Raw genomic sequence first — 19,770 nt, 5'->3', positions numbered from 1 at the left:
TACCTTGACGTGGAAGAAGGCCTCTACACAGCTCGGCAAACAAAATCGCGTATAATATTATACCGTGGTTACGTAAACCTGCGACCAGCTGCTTTTCCCGCAGACGATCGTAACAAATGAGGATGGATGACTAGACGGGATTTCGTCTATGGAGTGCGCCTGGTAATCGACTCTTTAATTGCGCAGGCAAAGTTTCGAATGTTGATTGGCGAGTAAATTAATTTGCCGCCAGGCACAGACGGACTTTGCGCTTGTAGGCATTTAGACCGCGGCGAAATTCTCCGCGTACGTCTTTGCGTCGCTGAATTCGCAATCCGGAGCTTGACCGCTGCGAGGCTGGATGTCTCGCCTTCCGTTGCCAATTACGTTTAGACCTCACACCTATCACCATTCCGGCTTGTAATACAAACTATCGATAATTATAACAATTGTTACCGCCGCAGGAACGCGCCCGCCTCCCCCGTTCACTAGCACTTTGTGATACAGAAGATACGTACGCCGGGAAGATAAAAGCTCCTCGGATTTGCTCAAAAGCCATTAATTCGATTATTCGAAAAGGTACGCATATAATATACACAAAACACGATATTTTTGCTGCATCGTGTTTGCATTTCAACTTAAAAGCGGAAACAGTTTTATGTCATAGTTACATTGCGATGTGCTTAAAGTATTCGATGATCGTTTTGAATCTTGGTACATTTTTTCCTATACGTTCAAAGTCATGTGAATATATTTTGTGCACAGTCCGGTGTAATACATACCTAAGAGTGTTCTACCGCATGGTTTACATGGTTTACATAGATAATTTTAATTACGGGTTTTGCGGTAGCTGTGATCGCCTGCAGTCAGCAAGTCGAACGACGTATTGCCGCTGACCCGATGAATTGAAATTACGCAATGCTTGCAGGGCTAAATTATTTCGAGCCGTTCGCTGTGCCGAGTCATAGTGATGAGACCGTGAACCTAAACTAGTCTCAATGTCGCCAATGTCACGGACGTTGGCACTATTACCAGTTTTAAATCCGACGATACGCGTGTATGAATTTCGAAACAAGCATCCATCGATCGACGTCATGCCAAGATTTATTTACACGTGCAACTGTATGTAATACCGTTATAAAAGAACAAAAATCGGCTCTCATATTTTCGGGGAAGCCTGTAGATTACCTTCCAAAAGTCGCTATGATCAATTCGAATTACAGATTACCGCGAGATAAACCTGAAACTAGAGATTGATACAGACATAAAATTCTGGCCGAATGACTGGTCAAAATTTGTTTTGTCGTTTTCTCGCTTGGTTTTTTTTTGAAACCCTCTTAAATTTCCATATTTTTAGATGCCGGCCGATCGTTGGTACCTTCATTGGAGTGACTGGATCGTCTTCATCGCAATGCTGTGCGCCTCTGCAACGGCAGGACTTTGGCATTACTTCAGAAGTAAGAAGTACAACACGGAGGAATATCTCCTGGGTGGACACCACATGGGTCTTCTTCCCGTATCGTCTTCCTTGATCGCCAGGTAAGCGATTTCTGGAGAAATTTAATTTGGATTGATTACCAAATCGGCGAAGAAATCACAATCTATGCGACCGATGTGCGCGAATTTTAATCCGCAATGCAACTCGTACGTAGCTTTATTTCAGGTATTACGATACTTGGAACGCCGGCTGAAGTATACAATTTTGGAACTCAGTACTGGGTGACGATATTCAGCATATTTTTTACGGGAATTACCGTTGCGAAAGTGTATCTTCCCGTATTCTTCGTTCTTAGGCTAAACTCTGCATACGAGGTTGTATTTCTTTAACCTTTTATTTAGCCATCAGTTTGGCATATAATTCTGAAGCCTAATTAACTTCTACAAAAAATTTCAGTATCTCGAGATCAGATTCAGCAGAGAAGTTCGTATTCTAATATCTCTCATCTTCGTCGTTGACGCGGTAAGACGTTCCAGCATTTGTCGTATTATATATTATAGATTCGAACTTGAAATAATTTTGTATACATGTATGTATTACATTTTTTCGTATGATCTATACTTCAGGTCCTGTACCAGTCCATTGTGGTCTACGTTCCATCTTTGGCGTTGAATCAAGGTACTTTATACCAATTCTCATACATAAAAGTGGTTTTTGTTTCGGTTGATTTCTTATTTTTTTTATATGTTATACAATAAGTCTACATATTTTAGTATATTATTATGTACCGTGTTTGTTTCAGTCAGTGGTATCAACGTTCATCTAATAGGAAGCGTGGTATGCGCGGTATGCGTCTTCTACACTGTGTTGGTAGGTTTGCATACTATGTCTATATCATGTTCACTGCAGAGACACTGATTGAGACATTGATCTGCGATGGGTACTATCTGCAATATGTAGAGTAATCTCACAGCTAAGACTAGGCTCCATAGCCTAAATTGGGATATCAAATTTGACATAATTAGAGCAGAATTCGCTTACAGTCATGTAGTTAAACTATATAAGAACTGCTGTTAAAATATTTTGATATGCAAAGATTTTGGAGATTTCAGTTTTTTATTTTCAATTCTTCGATTTTCGAATTTAGAACGGTATAATATTTTCTAACAGTTGAATCTTGTAGAGCTGTTTCTAAATTCGTCAGATATATCGATGAGTCCTGTGGAAGCAGACGTATTTCGCCACGCAATTTAAGAACATACGTATTTCGTCGGCCAGCTGGAACGGACGTGTCACGAAAGATGCTACAGTAAGTGTAAACAAAGGTCTTGTAGAGTCGACAGAGATACGTCCGTTCTAGACGGCTTATCGAAATACGTATGTTTCCATGGGTCCCGTCGATAAAACGCTAATTTAATTACGGTAATATTTGTGTGATTAATTGCAGCATAATATGCCTAGGGTTTTTCTATGTCTAGAAGAATATTTAAAATCGGGAAACATAAGGGAAAAACCGGGGAATTTTATATGAAACCAGAAAATATTCGTTATCGTTAGCGAACATGACAACTTTCTGTAATCTGGAAAATCAGAAAAATTCAAAGAATTTTAAACAGGTATATTGAATGAGGACAAATTGTAGTAACTTTATATCTGTGCTGAAATGGCGTTGCGGGTTTAAAACCTTGAAAAGCTTTCATATTCTGCAGGGAGGACTGAGGGCCGTGGTTTGGACCGACACAATCCAAGTCGCGGTGATGGTAGCCGCAGTAATAGTGGTGACCTTGCTCGGAACCTACCAGGTCGGAGGACCGTCCGAAGTTTGGAAACGGGCTGTCGAAGCGAAGAGGATCGAGTTCTTAAAGTTGGTATAATACGTGTAAGGGTATCGCAGACTAAAAAAAAATAACACTGCTTTCCCCTCCGTTTCTCTTTATATCCAGCCTCGATCCGTCTCCCTATACGCGACACACATTATGGACGGTATCAATAGGCTCCTGGCTATACAGCACGGCTTACATATCCGTAAATCAGACGATGGTTCAGCGGTACCGAACCCTGTCGACCATGAAGACTGCTAAAATGTGAGTGGTGGAGACGTGTTTGTGGAAAAAATCTGTTCGTTTGATTGCTAACTTTCTTACAGACGTAAATTCAAAAAATTATTCTTGATTCTCATCGCGAAAAGGTTGGATCCGTGATAACTTGCACCGAATCTAAATCACGATAAACGGTGCTCTCCAGTTGTTACGTAGTCCAACAATTTGAACATCGTTGTGTATTTGAAAGCATGTTTCACATCACCCTTTCTTTTTATTTCTGATCACTTCATCGCGATAGTTTTTTAGGGCTATTTGCGTGTTCACTTGCGGGGTCATCAGTTTCATCTCAATTTGTTGTTGGTGCGGTTTGGTACTATTGGCCTGGTGGTCGCCACCAAGATGCGATCCGAGAGCATCAGGTCTCGTTTTTGCCGACGATCAAATGCTGCCAGCCTACGTGATGGAAATCGCTGGTCATCTCCATGGTATTCCAGGATTGTTTGTCGCCGGTATCTTCGGAGCAGCGTTGAGGTAATAAGTCTAATCAATTGTGTTTTGAATTTTCACTCTATAAAGCAGCGCGCGGTACCTTATATCCGTTGAATTCTATGCCGCAGCACTTTATCCGTGGGTATAAATTCCACTTCGGTTGTTCTGCTCGAGGATTTCGTCAAGGGATGCTTCAGGCAGAAGCCCAGCGATAGGTGTTCCACTATATTCGCAAAAAGTGTTGCTATTCTTCTCGGAATAACTGCTTTGGGATTCATATTCCTAGTCGAACGTCTCGGCGGTGTCCTCGCGGTATGTAAATCTATAATCTCAACTCATTATTCTTACTTGTGTGACTATACAATTAATGTGATTTTCATTGCTACATCTACAACTTAATCATTGCTTCACAGGTAACTGGAAGTCTGGCTGCGATCGCAGCGGGCACTTCCTTCGGAGTATTTACCCTTGGGATGCTGTTTCCTTGGGCAAATTCAAAGGTGAGTCCGCGAATACATTGCATACATTTTCACCGAAGCAAGACTATTCATGAGATTTAAGATGAGCGTATACTCCATTCTCATAAAATACTGCAGGGTGCATTTGTAGGTGCGATTGTAGGATTCACCATCGCAGCTTGGGCCAGTCTGGGCGCCAATGCTGCAACCGGCGCTGGTCAGCTTCGTCCCAAAAAACTACCGGTCAACTTGTCGCAGTGTCCAGCAAACGTGACCGAAAATTTTCTCGAATTATTCGAACATCAGGGGTGAGTATTTCTTTTCTGTGACTCAGAACTGATTTCGCTGTACATGTAAAGCCTGTAGTCTGTGCAAAATTTCTGTTCATTTCTCAGAGTATCGAGCATGTAATAAGCTGAACGGTAAACCTCCTTTTGCAAATCCCGATCACGTAGAAGTCGGACGCAAACGACAACAAATGAAATTGATTTCTGCTGTTTTCAGAGAGGAAGACGTTTTTCCGCTATACAGATTATCTTATCACTTGATAGCCGGTCTAGGAGCTATAGTGGTTATCGTTGTCGGCAATCTAGTGACTTTGTGCACGGGTCCAAGGAATCCACGATCAGTCGACAGGGATATGCTATCGCCGGTAATTCACAGGTAATTGTGAGAGCATCTCTTCAAATTTTCCGAACACATTTGTTGGTCGCTTATTTTACTGTTACTTTGTAAGTTCAACGGCGTGCGATTCAATTCCAGGTGGCTTCCTAAACAGGAACTAGGACAGGATCTTGGAAAGTGGAGGCAACCGGTTCAGGACGCGGTTCCTCACGATGCTGCGAATGATTTTCTTCTTGGCGACTTGAATAGGGTCGACAAACCTTCGGTTATAGTTACGACACATCCGGTAAGTTGAAGAAAATCCATCTTTATTCGATTTTACAGCAGTGTGATGGTAAATGTTGTAACAAATTTTAAAAGACGAAGATTCATCTAAATGACGAAGGTTCTGACTGAGCAAGGCTACACGAGGAAAGGTAAAGAACGGGAGATTTTAAAAATTACATGTTTCATAAATTAAATTGCAAAGATCAGATTAGATAAAATGACAATCGGTCGTTTTAAACGTTGAAATGGAAAAGCAGCATAAAAGTTGGAAGCAAAAAATTTTTCCTAGGTTTATTACTTCTATATTGATGTGTGTTGATCTTGTGTGTTACAGAACGACGCTCATCTGCAATAAACCGTTTGTACAACGTGACTGCACCATGATGCGTTGTGTAAAGAATAACTGCCAGGGGACAAAATTGAATCATTTCATTAATGTCACGGAAAAGCATTCAATTGAAATCGAAAACTGCCATTTGTGTCATTGCATACGTATACATATAAGGTTTTTTATTCGTTACTGAACACCAGCCATATGCGAATCCTGGGACGATACGATCTAAACTACCACGAATCTCTAACCAGTTCCACATTGGCATATCGCTGGTGTTCGACAACGTATGAATGACCTTGTACGTATAATACCTGAATACTCTATGGAAATTATAATTACGTTGTTTTCGTTTTGAACGATATTCATGTCAGTGGCAAAGTTCTTCGACAATAATTGTAATTTGCTTGCATGGCGGAGGGACCAGTATTTCCTAGGGTGTGAAGTTTATCCTATTCGGGCTTTTCCATTTACAGACATCTATAGAGGTATGTAGGTAAGAAACTCTGTTTTACAATTAAAGTGGAAAAATTTATTCATGAAGTCTGTTCTATAATTTTTTTGGTATCAAGAATAATATGCTGCATTTTTAAATTCATCCTGTTACGTGTAAGTATAATACGTAATTTGCTGTGGGTAAATATCGCAGAAGCTAGAACCCTGCAGGATTGTAAGACACGTTAACACGACTATGGCGGATGAAATTGCGAAGGTGTGCGCGTGTTGAATGTTGAGCTTTGACCGACCGCAGTCACGACAGCAAAATTGAATTTATGGCGTAGGTAAACGGCGACGGTTCGCTATTTGCACCCGCTTAATAAGGATATTTGACGCTCAGAGCTTTCGCTTAACAAGCTGAGCTCATATCCCGGCGTGTCCCACGTGGCTTACTACCAGGTATACACCCAACCCACTCAGGCTTGAAAATCGAACAAACTCAGTTACCGAACCGTCGATGCGCGCTGTTCTATTCCTCCGGACGATCTCCGGGTCGACGGACTCTAGCTCAAACTTCATGGATCCGGAGGCTGCTTCTCTGATGCTTTTTTTAAACTTATATTTTATTTTCGGATGATTTTTTTGCTAAACTAAGGCTCTTAGGTAAACTAAATAGGTCTTAGGTATGTGGATCGAAATTCTGTAATATTCTCTGGAAAATTCGACGAACTCGATATTTTACAAGCCTTTCAACAATCTTCTTAGATTTAAATTGCAATTAGACATTACTGTATACGATGTTGCATTTACTTGATCAGAAATTATTGTTCTGATTGTTGTCAAATATTATTTGGTTATATTACGGTTTTAAAAATAATCCTGTAGCACATTCAGTCCGCTACAATTGTAACATTAAGAAACCAAGTTGAAACTACAATATCATTGCTTCGGACAAATCCGGAATAGCGTAAGAAATTTTTACTCGTACGTTAAAACACGCTCTTTTTCCAGCTGGAAAATGACACTTCGAACATGTTGAACTCGGATATTATAGGAAATTCACATACAAGGATAATCATTTCGACAAACAGGCGTGCTGTATTTCTGGTTCATAGCTGTGTGTATATTCTCGCAAAAGATATTCCGTAGGCAGCTGCAAGGTGGTACAATTACAACGTCTTATTCTAATATATCTGTGCGAAACTTCGTACCCGGGGATACTTGCGTTATTATTACTAACACTGCAATTCAGCGGCCAAATTCGCTGGGCGTATATTCATAGGTGCCCGCTGTATCCTTTATGCCATCTCGCAGAATAATTTCGATCCCTTTTCTACTATCTACACCATCCTAAAGACACACTTAAATCGGCACACGTGGTGTAAGGGCAACGTTTAATTGGAAGATCGAGTCTGTGGCGCAGCGATGATTGCCTACTTTGAATATTTGCGGGAGCAAAGACGCACGGCGAGATATACCGTAAACCTTATAAACGTGTCGTCTACGTACACCCTGCATATAGAAATTATGGATAAGCCCAGGCGCGGCAACGCTAGGAGCTAAGATAACCTCAGGTTTAAACTCAACCCTTAAATCCTTGTTTACCGAAGGGGATACATGCTGCATTTCGGTAGGTACGGATCTCGAATCTATGACTCCCACGAAGCTACGAGCCACCCATTGCCTCTGCACCGTGTCTTATTCCATGGTAATGATAAACAAATATCATGCATACACAATTGCGTGGATATGCATACACACGGTGCCTGTATGTAAGTTGTATGCATGACGAACGCTTCTCGCTTAAGATCCTTATCTTACCCTTACATCTCCTTCGCCTGCATACTCGTATAATACATACGGGCAAATTGCGGTTTAGACGCGTGAATCTGCAGTCGTTTTCTATCGAACCTTGATTATACCCGTTTCGAGAATTTTCTCAATCGAATTCAATCTTAGTTTCCGAATTCCTAAAGCCGTTCGAACGGTGATATCCTCAAGATGGAATTGACGAAATTTGGGTAGGCGACGTGTATTTATACAAAGTGTACAACGCGGGGTCTCGCAGGAAACCTCTCTGAGCAAAAGGCGTCTTTGCTACCCCGCAATCAGTCAGGCGTACAGAAGAGGAGACCGGGGAAAGCAAGGATCTCAAACATTGACGGCGACAGACTAACGGAATAACTAATTTATCAATTTTTCGCTCGAGTTAGCTTCGATTCCGCACGAGACTATTTGCAATCTCGTGCAAATACCGTCCTTCCTAGGTGTGGGTGACTCACAATCAGTACATGAATATCATGCCCAATTCTGTGTGTTTTTGTACAACTACACTTTGCCTGTGATACTGTTATTTTCTCAGGGACTTTGCGCCGAATTAATTGGACCGCGACCCACCGCGTCATAATTTCACATTGCAAATATCTGTTACAATCAATTCTACAGTAGCCGTTTTTCAATACTGTTTCAATATACTAATTGTATCATTCAAAATACGTGTCCAGTCCTTTTCTAATCATTTATATTAATTACAATTTTATTATATTATTACTAGGTACATCAGGCGCCCTTATTCAGCATAATAACCAAGTCAGGCTGATGCGACATTAAGGTGAAAAAACAAATGATCAGCTGGAATCAATTTGTTCAAGAGAAATTTAATTTCTCCCGTTGTATAATAAAACTGCAGCAATTGTCGAATAAGCCTGGTAAAAGAAGCCTTACAATGCCGAAACGGAAGTGTTATCATCAATTTGTTAATAGCCGTATAATTAGATTTGATTTAGCCACATCTCCATACCGCGGACTTATATGTCGTACACGGTCGAGCGATGTGATATTTCACATTTAACGAGATTGAACGGGACGCGGCGGCGCACCAGCTGTCATCCGGGACGGAATGGTGCGGGCGACAGGTAAGACACTAAACGTAATGAATCACTACAGTATCCGAGAGGAGTGATGCATCTTAATTACGTCCCGAGGCGCAATAATAATTATCTAATTAAGCATTGTTTACCGACCAGCCTCTGTTATACCCTGACTTCCTGCACGTTAGCGATCTCGACGCGTGTGTGTATAGAAGGCAGGAACCTCTACAGGTATGCGAGATGAGAGATACAACGCACACTTCGTCGCACTTTACCCCTAATGGTTTGATTACAGGTATACATGTGCGGTAGAAACCCTGGGTAAATTGAATTTTCTATTAGGTAATCATGAAGGAAAATAGTCTGCGCAGTCAAGCTAATTATACCACAAGACTGTTCATCTTCGTTAAATATGAACGCAAATTAACGAAATTCCCTTAAATGCTGAAGATGCGATGAATTTCTGAATCCATGCGGCAAAAGCGTCGTTTCACATTATCGTATGTATACCTATACATATTATCGTCTCACGAAGTCTTCCGATTACATTAGTATAGTATGTATATTGCGCATATATTCATTCGGCCCAAGATCGTCGATTGTCTTCGAGACACGAACGACGCCATCTTGTCAGTCTTTACAGTCCTGATTTTGTCGCGGCTGTGTCGACCCGTGTCGGCGCGTTTCTATCGCGGTCGGTGATGTTTTCGGGCTAAATGTGCGTGAAGTATGAGTCAATCTATTTTCTTGTACAATGTAGACATACAGTTTCAGAGTGAATTAGGTGCAGTCGTCGGACGATTGGATTAACGTGCGATTGCCGGTCGCAACTTCGTAACGGCTTTGCTTTCATCGTCTCGAAGTTAGTAACGTTATCGTAACGATTCATGCTGGGGAACAACCGTTATTTTGCAATTTGAGAATTTTTTGAAAGTCAGTAAACCCACTGATCTCTAACAGAGGTCAGTGAGTAAGCCATAATAAAACAAACACACGCATGGTTTGAAACCTTTGTTTTTTCATGTTGAAGTTAGTAACGATATCGTAACGATGCTGGGTAAAAACCGTTGTTTCGCTATTTTGCAATTGTCTGGAATTCGATAATCCCACTGATGTCTGTATAGAGGTCAGTGAGTAAACCATAATAAAACAAAACACATCATGTTTCGAAATCTTGGTTCGTTTAGTTCCCCAATGTTTCGTTGCGTTACTAACTTCACCTTGTTTACTTTCGTCGTTTGTTTTTTCCCGAGCTTGACTCCACAAATATCATTATAGAACCGGGAAGTGTTATTGTCGCTGCAGTTTCTATCGAAGCGGTGTGCCTATGTTTTTAAATTCGCGACAAGTTCCGTCTGTTTCCGAATTCCCCGAAACAAATCCTTTGAAGTGTGTTATAAAGTTATTGTCCGAATGTAGATCCGGAAGGCGTGCGTGGATACATTGCGAGAAGTAAGTTAGTGGAGCAAGAATGATTGTGTACACAGTGATTGATCATCGTTAAAAGGCATAGCAATCGTATCACTTTTCAAAACCAGCTGCACACCGATCGCTACTTCGTATCTATCGCTCAAAGGTAAGCAAAATCGCTGCTGATCTATTTACTTCTAGCTCCATAACGTATACGGAAAGTTATACCATTTCTTGTTGATTTTGCTTCTACTTATAAATCTGAAGGGTTCGATCCTCGGAATAATCAAGTTTTCTCGAAACCCCAAATTGTTTATTCGTTTACTTCTCTGCAATCAGTTGATTCGTTCCTCTATGTATTACACTCATTACTCAGGCATGTAGGCGTTACTCACTTCTCGCGTCGTGTTTATATATTTTTTACGAAGCTAAATAGTATAAGTTCTAACTTCGATCCAGCTGAATTTTGTTCGCAGATTAATTTTAGTTTTGAATAATCTACACTGATTCGGCATCGTTTCACACGTGCGTAATCCGTGACATTTGCTGCACCAACACAGCCAAGTCGTTGTGTTGATCTAACCCAACCTGATGTAATACTAATACTACGCTGCTGGAAGGAGATGCCGTTTCTCACTGACAAGAATTAAACCTTACAGAATTATACAATCGGGAGAGCGTTGAACAGAATTAATCCTCGGCGCAGCTCGTTGAATGCAGATTCGCCACCTCACCTCTTGGCTTGCTTAGACTTTAGAGGGAAAATAAATATTTACTCGAAATCGCGCTTTACTGGGGCCCACAAGTTGATCTTGAATCGCGGTGTTGGAGATTGAATCTTAATTCCTACCGTGAAATCCGCATTTGGCCGTTGATATTGGATAACTCAGAGGTAGCAGAGAGAATTAGGATATACCATGACGTCATTTACAATCAGATATTGTAAAGTAACATCGTTTGTCATGTTGTCGGTAACCGTGGTTTTTTTTTTACTTCAAATTCGCATTTCTGAGGTTACTTTGTTCGGGGTCATTTTCATCAAATTGATTCGAATTTCAATAACTGATCTGGCCACATTCTTCAAGTATGTATTTCTCGTGTTTTATCCGATTTTACTCGGATTTGATTAGCCCTGAGTGACTTAACGACTCTCATAATTTTTGACAAATTAGCGTGGCGTGACTTTGCTCGATTGCGAGAGTATGAAAAGCATAGTCGCGAGGAGCGAGGAGTTAGACAATGGTGTGAACCGACAATTCAGAGTTTTATCAAGTTAGTTTGATAAACTAACAATAAGAGTGGAGGTATTAATCAGAGCCTAGACTGGTACTGCTGTTACGGTGCTGCGCACAGTGTCTTCAGCCACAGGCGTGGCTAGCTCGGTCATAATTCGGGGAGGATGAATGCTCTCTGAAGGAAGGAAATGGTTATAAATATCCGTAGGGCAAGACATTCGTCGCTGCCAGGGTTAAACTCAGCAGCAGGTACTTTGCGACTTTACCTCCGCGCTCTAATTTGCATATACAAAGGTGGCAGAGAGACTCCAAAGTGAGAGAGAAGGATATACCAGGATTGCGATACGGGAAGTGTAGGAGTGTACCTAATGCAGCTGGTGTTGCGAAAAAAAACGAATGGTTTTAGTCAGACCGTCAGCCATAGCTCGAATTTCTCGTTTTCACACTGCAAGTTCCAAGTTCACGGAACAAAAAAATGTCAACATCCACCTCGAATACCGAACTATAAATTGAAATTCATTATTCACGATCGAAAAGCCCTTGGATACCATATTACGTGAGAATATTACGATTTCTTATTTGTAAATTTGCAAAAAAGCACTAAATGAATCGCAGCTAAAATCTAATTAGTTCTAAGTTTGGAAAAGACATGTGGAATGAGACGAAAATCATTGAAATCCGGACACTCGTTCTCGAGACATCGTTAGATAAAAAAATTGATCGCATACATAGGTACATACATATACACACGCAGACGTCGATCAGATAATGGTTGGAGGTGATTCCGTAGATATCGAAACGTAAAATCATCCTCGGGGTGATTACAATAGCTTCCTTTTTTCTCTGAAAACGGAGAAACGGAAAGTTAAAAAATGATCAATACGAACACGATAATGAAGAAGAAAATGAGTGAAATCAACAGGCATAAAAACACAAACGACAACGTGGCTTATCAATTAAATTATCGGGGGTGATTCTTTTCGCACCCTTCGAGACAGCAGGTATATACGAATATACAGCGGAACGCCCAATTTTAGCGAGGGTAACAAACCAGACCAATTAACAATCAATCAAGCGTGTCTCTCTCGCCTCATTGAAACGGCGTCAAACATTGTATTTGTGTAATTGTCCATTTATTCCCGTCGGCCGGGCGTCACCTGACAAATTGCGTTCGACGCCGTGTGCGTGCATATGTTCCCACGTTACCTGCCTAATATACCTAATACCTGCGTACCCACGTGGCTGTGTGGACGAATTCCGACGGTGTACATGGACCTGCATATCCGCGGTCGGTCCACCGCGTTTCACAATAATTTTCCTCGTCAGTTGTGACAGCCAATCTCCCCGGCTATTATATTAATTAGCAGGACTCCCATGGCGTTCTGCGTATGGGATTCGGGAATTCCACCCGTTTCTTTTTCTATTTTACAATCGATTCTCTTCTATGCACATACAGCGGTAATATCCTCAACCGTTTGCCACGCAGGTTAATAGCAACTCGGGATATTTTTCTGTCAAGCTTTTCGTTTATTCTGTCATTTTCAGTCGGTGCAGGCTGCTCGGAACTGCCTTATTTTCAAGAATCCGTTAGCGATAAATGAACAGACTTTGATAAACCGTATTTTTACGAAATTTTTTCATCAACTCATCGGATACAGTCTCGATTTTGCTCTTTGTGTCTGCGTATCATTGATGAAAACGTTGATTTTTTTTTGAGAAATCAGAGAACGTTCGCAAAATTCAAAATTTTGATTCACTTCGCATGTATTCGTGAAATTTGAAAAGTCTACTCCCCCCTCCACACCCCTCTCTTCCTCGACACCCAGCGTAGTTCAGTATCGTTTTCTCCACAGTGTTTTCGGAAGTTGTACATATCTTGAACTTCCAGGAGCTGCGAAGAACTTTCCGCATCAATTACGCGTGGAAGCCTGCGAGTATTTAAGACAAGAGAGAAAACTCGTCCCCTCCTCCTGTTTCATTCGGGGTACAAGTAGCTGACGTTATCGGTCAGTTCGAACTGGAATTTTGAAATTTTGAAAAATGTCGGAAAGGCAGAGTTTTTGCCGTTTTATTTTTTTTTGCGTGTGATTGTACTTTGAATTCTCTTACAATTAGATTTTCTAACGTTTGCGTGAGATCCGCTTCGTCGTCGGATCGGTACAAAACACCATGAGCTAAAAATGTATTGCGTTTAGGTTGGCAGGTAGTCTATTGTCGTGTATGCAAATTGTAGTATGATTACGAGACGTTAACTGACCGTCGCGGCTGGTATACTCGTACACCGACCTAATACCGACGGCGTGAGGAAAACTCATTGCCTGCAGTCCTCGAGCCACGTCGCCGTACGTGTATAAGCCCGTTGACTTAATTTCATTGCACGGTTAATTAATAATTAAGTGTGCCAACGAAATTTGATAATTTTCCAACGTTTGTTATTATTCCAGCCGTTTGACCCGCGGCAACCGACGCCTTAACCCGTCCGAAATAATTTGAATATGCAAAGCAAGTTTCCATCCTTTTCGCAACTTTCTCCCTTTCCACTTGTGCTGCTCCGTCCGTACAAATACACCTCAATTCTAGCACGCAAAAAGCTTCTCGCATCATACGGGAAAACCTCGAAATGTTGTACGAAAATTTTTGAACGATGATTAAACGATGTGTAACGATTCGAGAAATTAAAGGGGGGAAAAAAAAAAGAAAAGCGACAACACTTTTCACCGATCTGTGTGTAAATTATAAGGTATAAAATTTGAAATCCTGAATTGAATTTTATGGCTGTCGAATGCTACGGGATCGAGCGTGAATAATAAATAATTTTTATCAACAAAGTGGAATCGGTCCGTTGAGAATTCGGAGAGTATTGTAGGTGTAAACTAGGCATCTTCCTTATTTTCGCAAGCTAGAATTTGACACGGGAAAGACTTGCCAACCATACGAGCATCGTGCATTTTTCATTTGGGAATGAGCGACGTTCAGGGAGGCATGTGCATCTGTCAGCCCATAACGGATAAGCTTACGGGTAATGGGATGTAGGCATATCATGTACATACGGTTGGTGCTTTTCTCGTCGAGACTTCTTTTTTATTGCCTCTATAATCTTTTCCCTGTCGGTTCTTCTTGATCGCGGTGGTGTCACGTGACCGGTAAAGAGTGTTTTTTTTTTTTACGAGAATCCAACCCATTTTTACGCGAACCATCGATTCGATTCAAAACTTTTTAGCGATGTGATCGTTTCGATGTTAGGAAATGCACTCCGACTAGCTAAGATCGATAAATTATTATCGTATGGATTAATAATCGAGTAATTTGAAAAATATAACCTTCAAACCTGTCTCGTGGCGAAATATTTCCGATATTAGCACGATCGCTTCACGAGAAATTTCAAAACGATCCAAAATTGTACGAAAAAATGAGATGGATTCTCGTGAAAATTCTTTGAATCGTTCACATGACACTACGCTCAAAACACCTTATCATAATATAAGAACGAGTTTTTTTAATTCAAGCGGTATTGTACTTAATTTGTGGCCCCTGCCTGAAAACTAAGTGGTACAGGCTGCTCTCCACATATAATACGTAACTTTACGTAAGGGAAATGGGCTTGCTAATTTTTTTTTCTCTTGTCTTGAAACGGCGGCGGCGGCAAAGGGGCGAGGGGGAAGCGATCTCTGCGGGAGAATCGAGAGAATTTCAGAGTCCGCGGGATGAAATGAAATTTTCACAGCACTCCCCTCGGAGTGCTTAGATGACCCAACGTCAAACTTGGACTACCCTGCAGTATAAGCAACGTAAGCATACATATATGCATGCACGGGTGTACGTATGCATGTAGAAAGTATTCTCTGGCCAGCGCACACTGGAATGAATTCCGCACGAACCTCTATGGTTATACCTCCTTGTATGTTACCTACATACGTAAATGCAGCCGAGTAAATATAAAACGAACAATTGAATTAGGTAGTTTACGAATTAACCCCACGGTCTCGCTGTAGGTATACGTATGGTCTTTATAATCTTGTCTCGCCTTCGTCCGCATACCCATTTTTATTTTTTTTTTATCATAAATGAACCGTTGACCGCGTAAACAAAGTGCAATCAGCTCTTAACGAATGAAAAGAAAAACTTGACCAGGGGTATATAGGCTTCCACTTTCAGTTCGCAGGGATTCTCTCATTGTTCCCGACGATTATCACTCTAATTTTACAACACATTGGTACGCCTTGTACCTATATGGCCGATTATTTCGTGAAAACGATGCCGAGAAAGTGGAAGAAGACTTTAAGGTAAAAAATCGTGGGCTTAAAAACAGCTGAGATCTCGCGTCCAGGTCTTTTTAGTTCTTTTTAGGATTGGGTATTGAATTTGTTTTATTTCAATTTTCGAACTCTTATTTGCGATTAGTTTTCTGATCGCTTTGTACATATGTATGTATGCAGTGTATAAAACGTATATAACGTATTAATAGTTTGATCATCTGACAATTTATTTTGTCCAAGTTATATATTTAATACACGCCTGGTATGTAATAGATTATATTCCTTCCTGTTTTTATCTTCTATCTTTTAGGGCTAATTCATTTAATTCTGTTAGCACCGTTTGCCCTCTCCTGCAAAGTGAGTTGAAGTCGTTAATTGATAATTAAATTAATTACTAAATAAATTTCAATTACACTAATGGACTAAGCGCAGAGCTACGTGAGAATGCGAAAGAAAGGTAGAAAGAGAGAAAGAGCTGACTGGGAGAGAGATTCCTATGCGTGTAAATGTATCCGTACATATTGATGCAAATGCCAACTCTTTGTTGAATACTTTGCCAACTTTTACGAATGCAGCTTTAAATTAGTTTTAATTCTCCCCGTAGTAGTGTTCTTGGTGCGATGTGTGACTCTGTAAATTTCATATGGCATTTTCACTCGGTGGTGATTGTTCATAGTGTTACGAATCATTGTTGATTTTCTTTTTCCAATTTTCACACTTTGTCAGGAGTGAACATAACGTTCGTCTAGTTAGTAATATGAATATCCTTTAAATTTTTTATACTGAAACTAATTGCTTGATATCAAATGCCTAAAGCAAAATCGTAACATCTGGTAAAAAGTATCCTTATGAATTTGCGTTCAAATTAAATTATAAATGGTACTACATCAGTTTTTGTGGTAGTTTTGAAGAAATGAAATTTTTTTTTAGTTGTTACAGTTTGATTTTCGGCGTGCGGTATGTAAATATAAATCTTGTAGAAGTGATACCTTGCAATGCTTGACGGCAGAATTCCGAAACAGCGTTGAAGATAACATAATTATTGATTCCATCGCAAAGAAATTCGAACAAATATGTATATTGGGGTGTTTTAGAAAAGAAACAATTTGCGATTTTCCACATTGATACCTCCTAAAACGTTTGTTTGGGCTAAAAGTTGTTTTCCCACTTCGTTTGAACTTGTAAGGAATCTTTCTTTTAATTTGAACAAACTATGTAGGACACTCCACGGCCGAAAATAGCAAATTATTTTTTTCTGAAACACCCTAATGTATGAAAAAAAAATCAGTTATCTTGTATCGTTGTCAAAAATTTCCTTCCTCATCCCCGTGATAAAATCCATATCGCCGCGTGTGGGACACGTCGCATCTGAAGGTAATCCTGTTCCTGGGAGGACGGTAGCTGCGGATTCTCTATGGACTCGCAACACGCCTAAGCAGCTTTACTCTCGGTATTGATACGCGAAGTTGCGTTGCGTCGCGACTCGCTCGCTGGCAAATCTCTCACTCGCAGAAGCCTTCCCGCATCGCGGCGACACAACGTAACGATACACGTGTGTGCGTGCGTGAATATCAGCGGATGCGAACGGTTAGGTATACGTATACTACGTCTGGCGGTACAAGCGTCGGTTTTCGAACGACCCCCTGCAACGCGGTAGACGTCACAGATTTGTACCATCGCTTTGTTGGACGATCAAGAAGCGATTACTTTATTGCATAGATGGGTGTTCGAAGTCTCTTGAACGGCTCGCGAGTTCTCAGGGGATTTATTTATACCTATAAACCTCTCGACCTCTGCGTTGAGCTTTATAGGAGGTTTAAAGCGCTGCTGCAGAGGTTGCATTGAACGCTGAAACGTGTATAAAAAAAATGTGCGTATACAACGAACGAGTGCATAGATTAAAATTAGTCAAACTGAAGATTCGTATGGGAGGTTGAACAATGTTTGAATGGATAAAATACGCGAATTGAAATCGAGCGAAAAACTCCGAGCTAACCGGCGAAGAGTTTTTCGTTGTGTTGGATATTCAAAGTGGGAACTGACAGGTGTTTTATCAATATATTTCCTACCGTCAACCTCCCAGCATTCCTTCTCAAATTCACCTCTCGTTCCATCGGCGAATCGCGTTTCCTTTCGTCGTCGTTTTTTTATTTCCAGCTTATGCTTATACGGGCACGTCGTCGCCGGATCGAGCTACCTCTCGTAGTTACGACGCGCCGTCGAAATTTAAGCAAGCGTAAATCATTCCACCGCCATTTATTACGCACGCAAGACCGCTTTCATTTTTGCAGAATCTAGCTTGGTTGCAACGGTATTATCGTCGATAGAAAATTTCTAATAATTACTGTTTAGTCTGGAATTACGGATGAATCGTAATTAATGAAATGGAAAAATTTAGGCTGGTTTTCAAACCTGGTCAGATTTTTAATTCTGATTTTTTTTTATTATATTCATTCCGTTAAAGCCAATTTTTATTTTTTCATTCGTTTATTATCTGAAATTTTTTTACCAAAATCAAACACGAGATATTCGATCTTCGGTCATACGAAGTAACAAATTTGCGATGAGAGGCTTGGAGGAATGCGATGCGTTACTACTTTCTTTCCGTCTTTCCATCGCTTCTTTTTTATTCCGCTTGTTGAAACACTCTGTATTCCGTCAAACGAATTTGAGCCAGCAAATACGAGGCAACACTTAAATGCACTCAACATGAATTTGTTCTATTTTACGATATTTACAGCCGCTTAATATTTTGTGCAAACAAGTAAAGTGCCTCTAAGTGGTCCGTCGAGGGGCCGAAGGTGGAAACGGGGCGAAAGGGCGCGTGTGTCTCGGGGAGTGACGTGCCGCCTGTGTACGTATGCACATGATCTGTGCCCGCTTCATTAACCAGCGGAGATTTTCACTCGCGTATATATCGAGGAAAATTCGTAGGAAACGCTTCGTTTCTCGGTCCATAGTTTTTCATTTTCCCCATCACTATTATAGGCGTCCAGCAGGGAAACTCCATCGATGGATGGTTTTTTTCCCCTCGCGACATTTCCCCCTAAAGGCACGTATAACCTGCACTTATCTCATACAGGTGTGTGTGTGTAAGGTACACCTATGCATATGCATGCACGTTAGCGGGGTTAAGTATTTACAGGCAAACGTGGAATGTGTTTCAGGTGTCCAAACAAGCAGAGCCTTATACCTCTACAGGTACATGTGTAAACGTTACATATCTGCACAGATATCTAGCGGATGTATGTACACAGAGACAGACGTACGTTATGCGCGCCGCCTAGCCTCCTAGGCTCTCTCCTATGTCGCATCTAGGTGTATAGTTGCTTTCCTCGCGTCTCTTGGCTCGCTCGGAAACGCCGAGGAGTGTTTGAAACATGTTTGAATAGCGGCGACTTCTTTGCCTGATCCTTCTCCTTCTCCATCCATCGCCAGTTTCCTCGTCCTTTATACCTTTTTCCTTGTTTTTACCTCAAGAGAGTTTTTTCCTAAATTCTTATTTAAAAATTTCTTCACGAATAAATTCATCCTTCCTTTAAACGTGATCTCGAAGTTCGGGACACGTTCTTTGAATTCAAAACTGCCGTCCTACCGATCGGTAACGGGTGTTTCAAACAAATCAGACAATTCCGTGACGGATTTGTTTTTTGAAAATGCTTTAAAAAATTCAATATCAAATCATCGTCAATAGAATAAAACGTTCTTTTTTTTTCAAAATATGTAACCCATAAATGTGCGTTATTTGTATTTCATACATGTAATACAAAAATGTTTTCAAATTTTGTGAAAATCTCTACAGTGATACATTTTCAAAGCATCACTCTGTCTACGAAATCACTTTATTTCATTTTATTTCTTCTTCGTCGAGTCTCGCACCTGTCAGTTGAAATTCCGATGCTCTGAGAAGGAGAGACTTTGGTTAATCGAGTA

The 19,770-nt window shown here is 40.8% G+C and overlaps 1 protein-coding gene and 1 long non-coding RNA gene across 6 annotated transcripts in view; both read left to right on the top strand.

Moving 5' to 3' along the window:
- Window positions 1–84: 84 nt before the first annotated feature.
- On the top strand, window positions 85–6,171 carry LOC107224266 (sodium-coupled monocarboxylate transporter 2). 5 transcript variants are annotated; one of them, XM_046732413.1, is made up of 15 exons: window positions 85–162; window positions 1,337–1,518; window positions 1,632–1,791; window positions 1,874–1,939; window positions 2,044–2,095; window positions 2,220–2,287; window positions 3,127–3,281; window positions 3,361–3,501; window positions 3,766–3,990; window positions 4,077–4,260; window positions 4,362–4,448; window positions 4,545–4,714; window positions 4,911–5,069; window positions 5,169–5,316; window positions 5,632–6,171. In XM_046732413.1, exons 1-15 carry the CDS (start codon window positions 127–129, stop codon window positions 5,650–5,652), a joined length of 1,854 nt encoding a protein of 617 aa, XP_046588369.1. In that variant the 5' UTR covers window positions 85–126; the 3' UTR covers window positions 5,653–6,171. The 5 variants fall into 5 exon arrangements, with proteins under 5 accessions (XP_046588369.1, XP_046588370.1, XP_015519743.1 ...); XM_046732414.1 differs by lacking the exon at window positions 85–162 and adding an exon at window positions 236–253; XM_015664257.2 differs by lacking the exon at window positions 85–162 and adding an exon at window positions 269–558.
- Window positions 6,172–9,548: 3,377 nt separating this feature from the next.
- LOC124292797 overlaps window positions 9,549–19,770 on the top strand; it is a 160,238-nt gene continuing 150,016 nt past the window's right edge. The window contains exons 1-2 of the long non-coding RNA XR_006902720.1: window positions 9,549–9,798; window positions 10,215–10,512. This is a non-coding gene — a long non-coding RNA (uncharacterized LOC124292797). The remainder of the gene's footprint in view (window positions 9,799–10,214; window positions 10,513–19,770) is intronic.

This window comes from Neodiprion lecontei, chromosome 2 (assembly GCF_021901455.1).
Source record: "Neodiprion lecontei isolate iyNeoLeco1 chromosome 2, iyNeoLeco1.1, whole genome shotgun sequence".
NCBI lineage: Eukaryota > Metazoa > Arthropoda > Insecta > Hymenoptera > Diprionidae > Neodiprion > Neodiprion lecontei.
The sequence above is the reverse complement of the archived record's forward strand: the minus strand, read 5'-3'. Positions and strand labels throughout refer to the sequence as shown.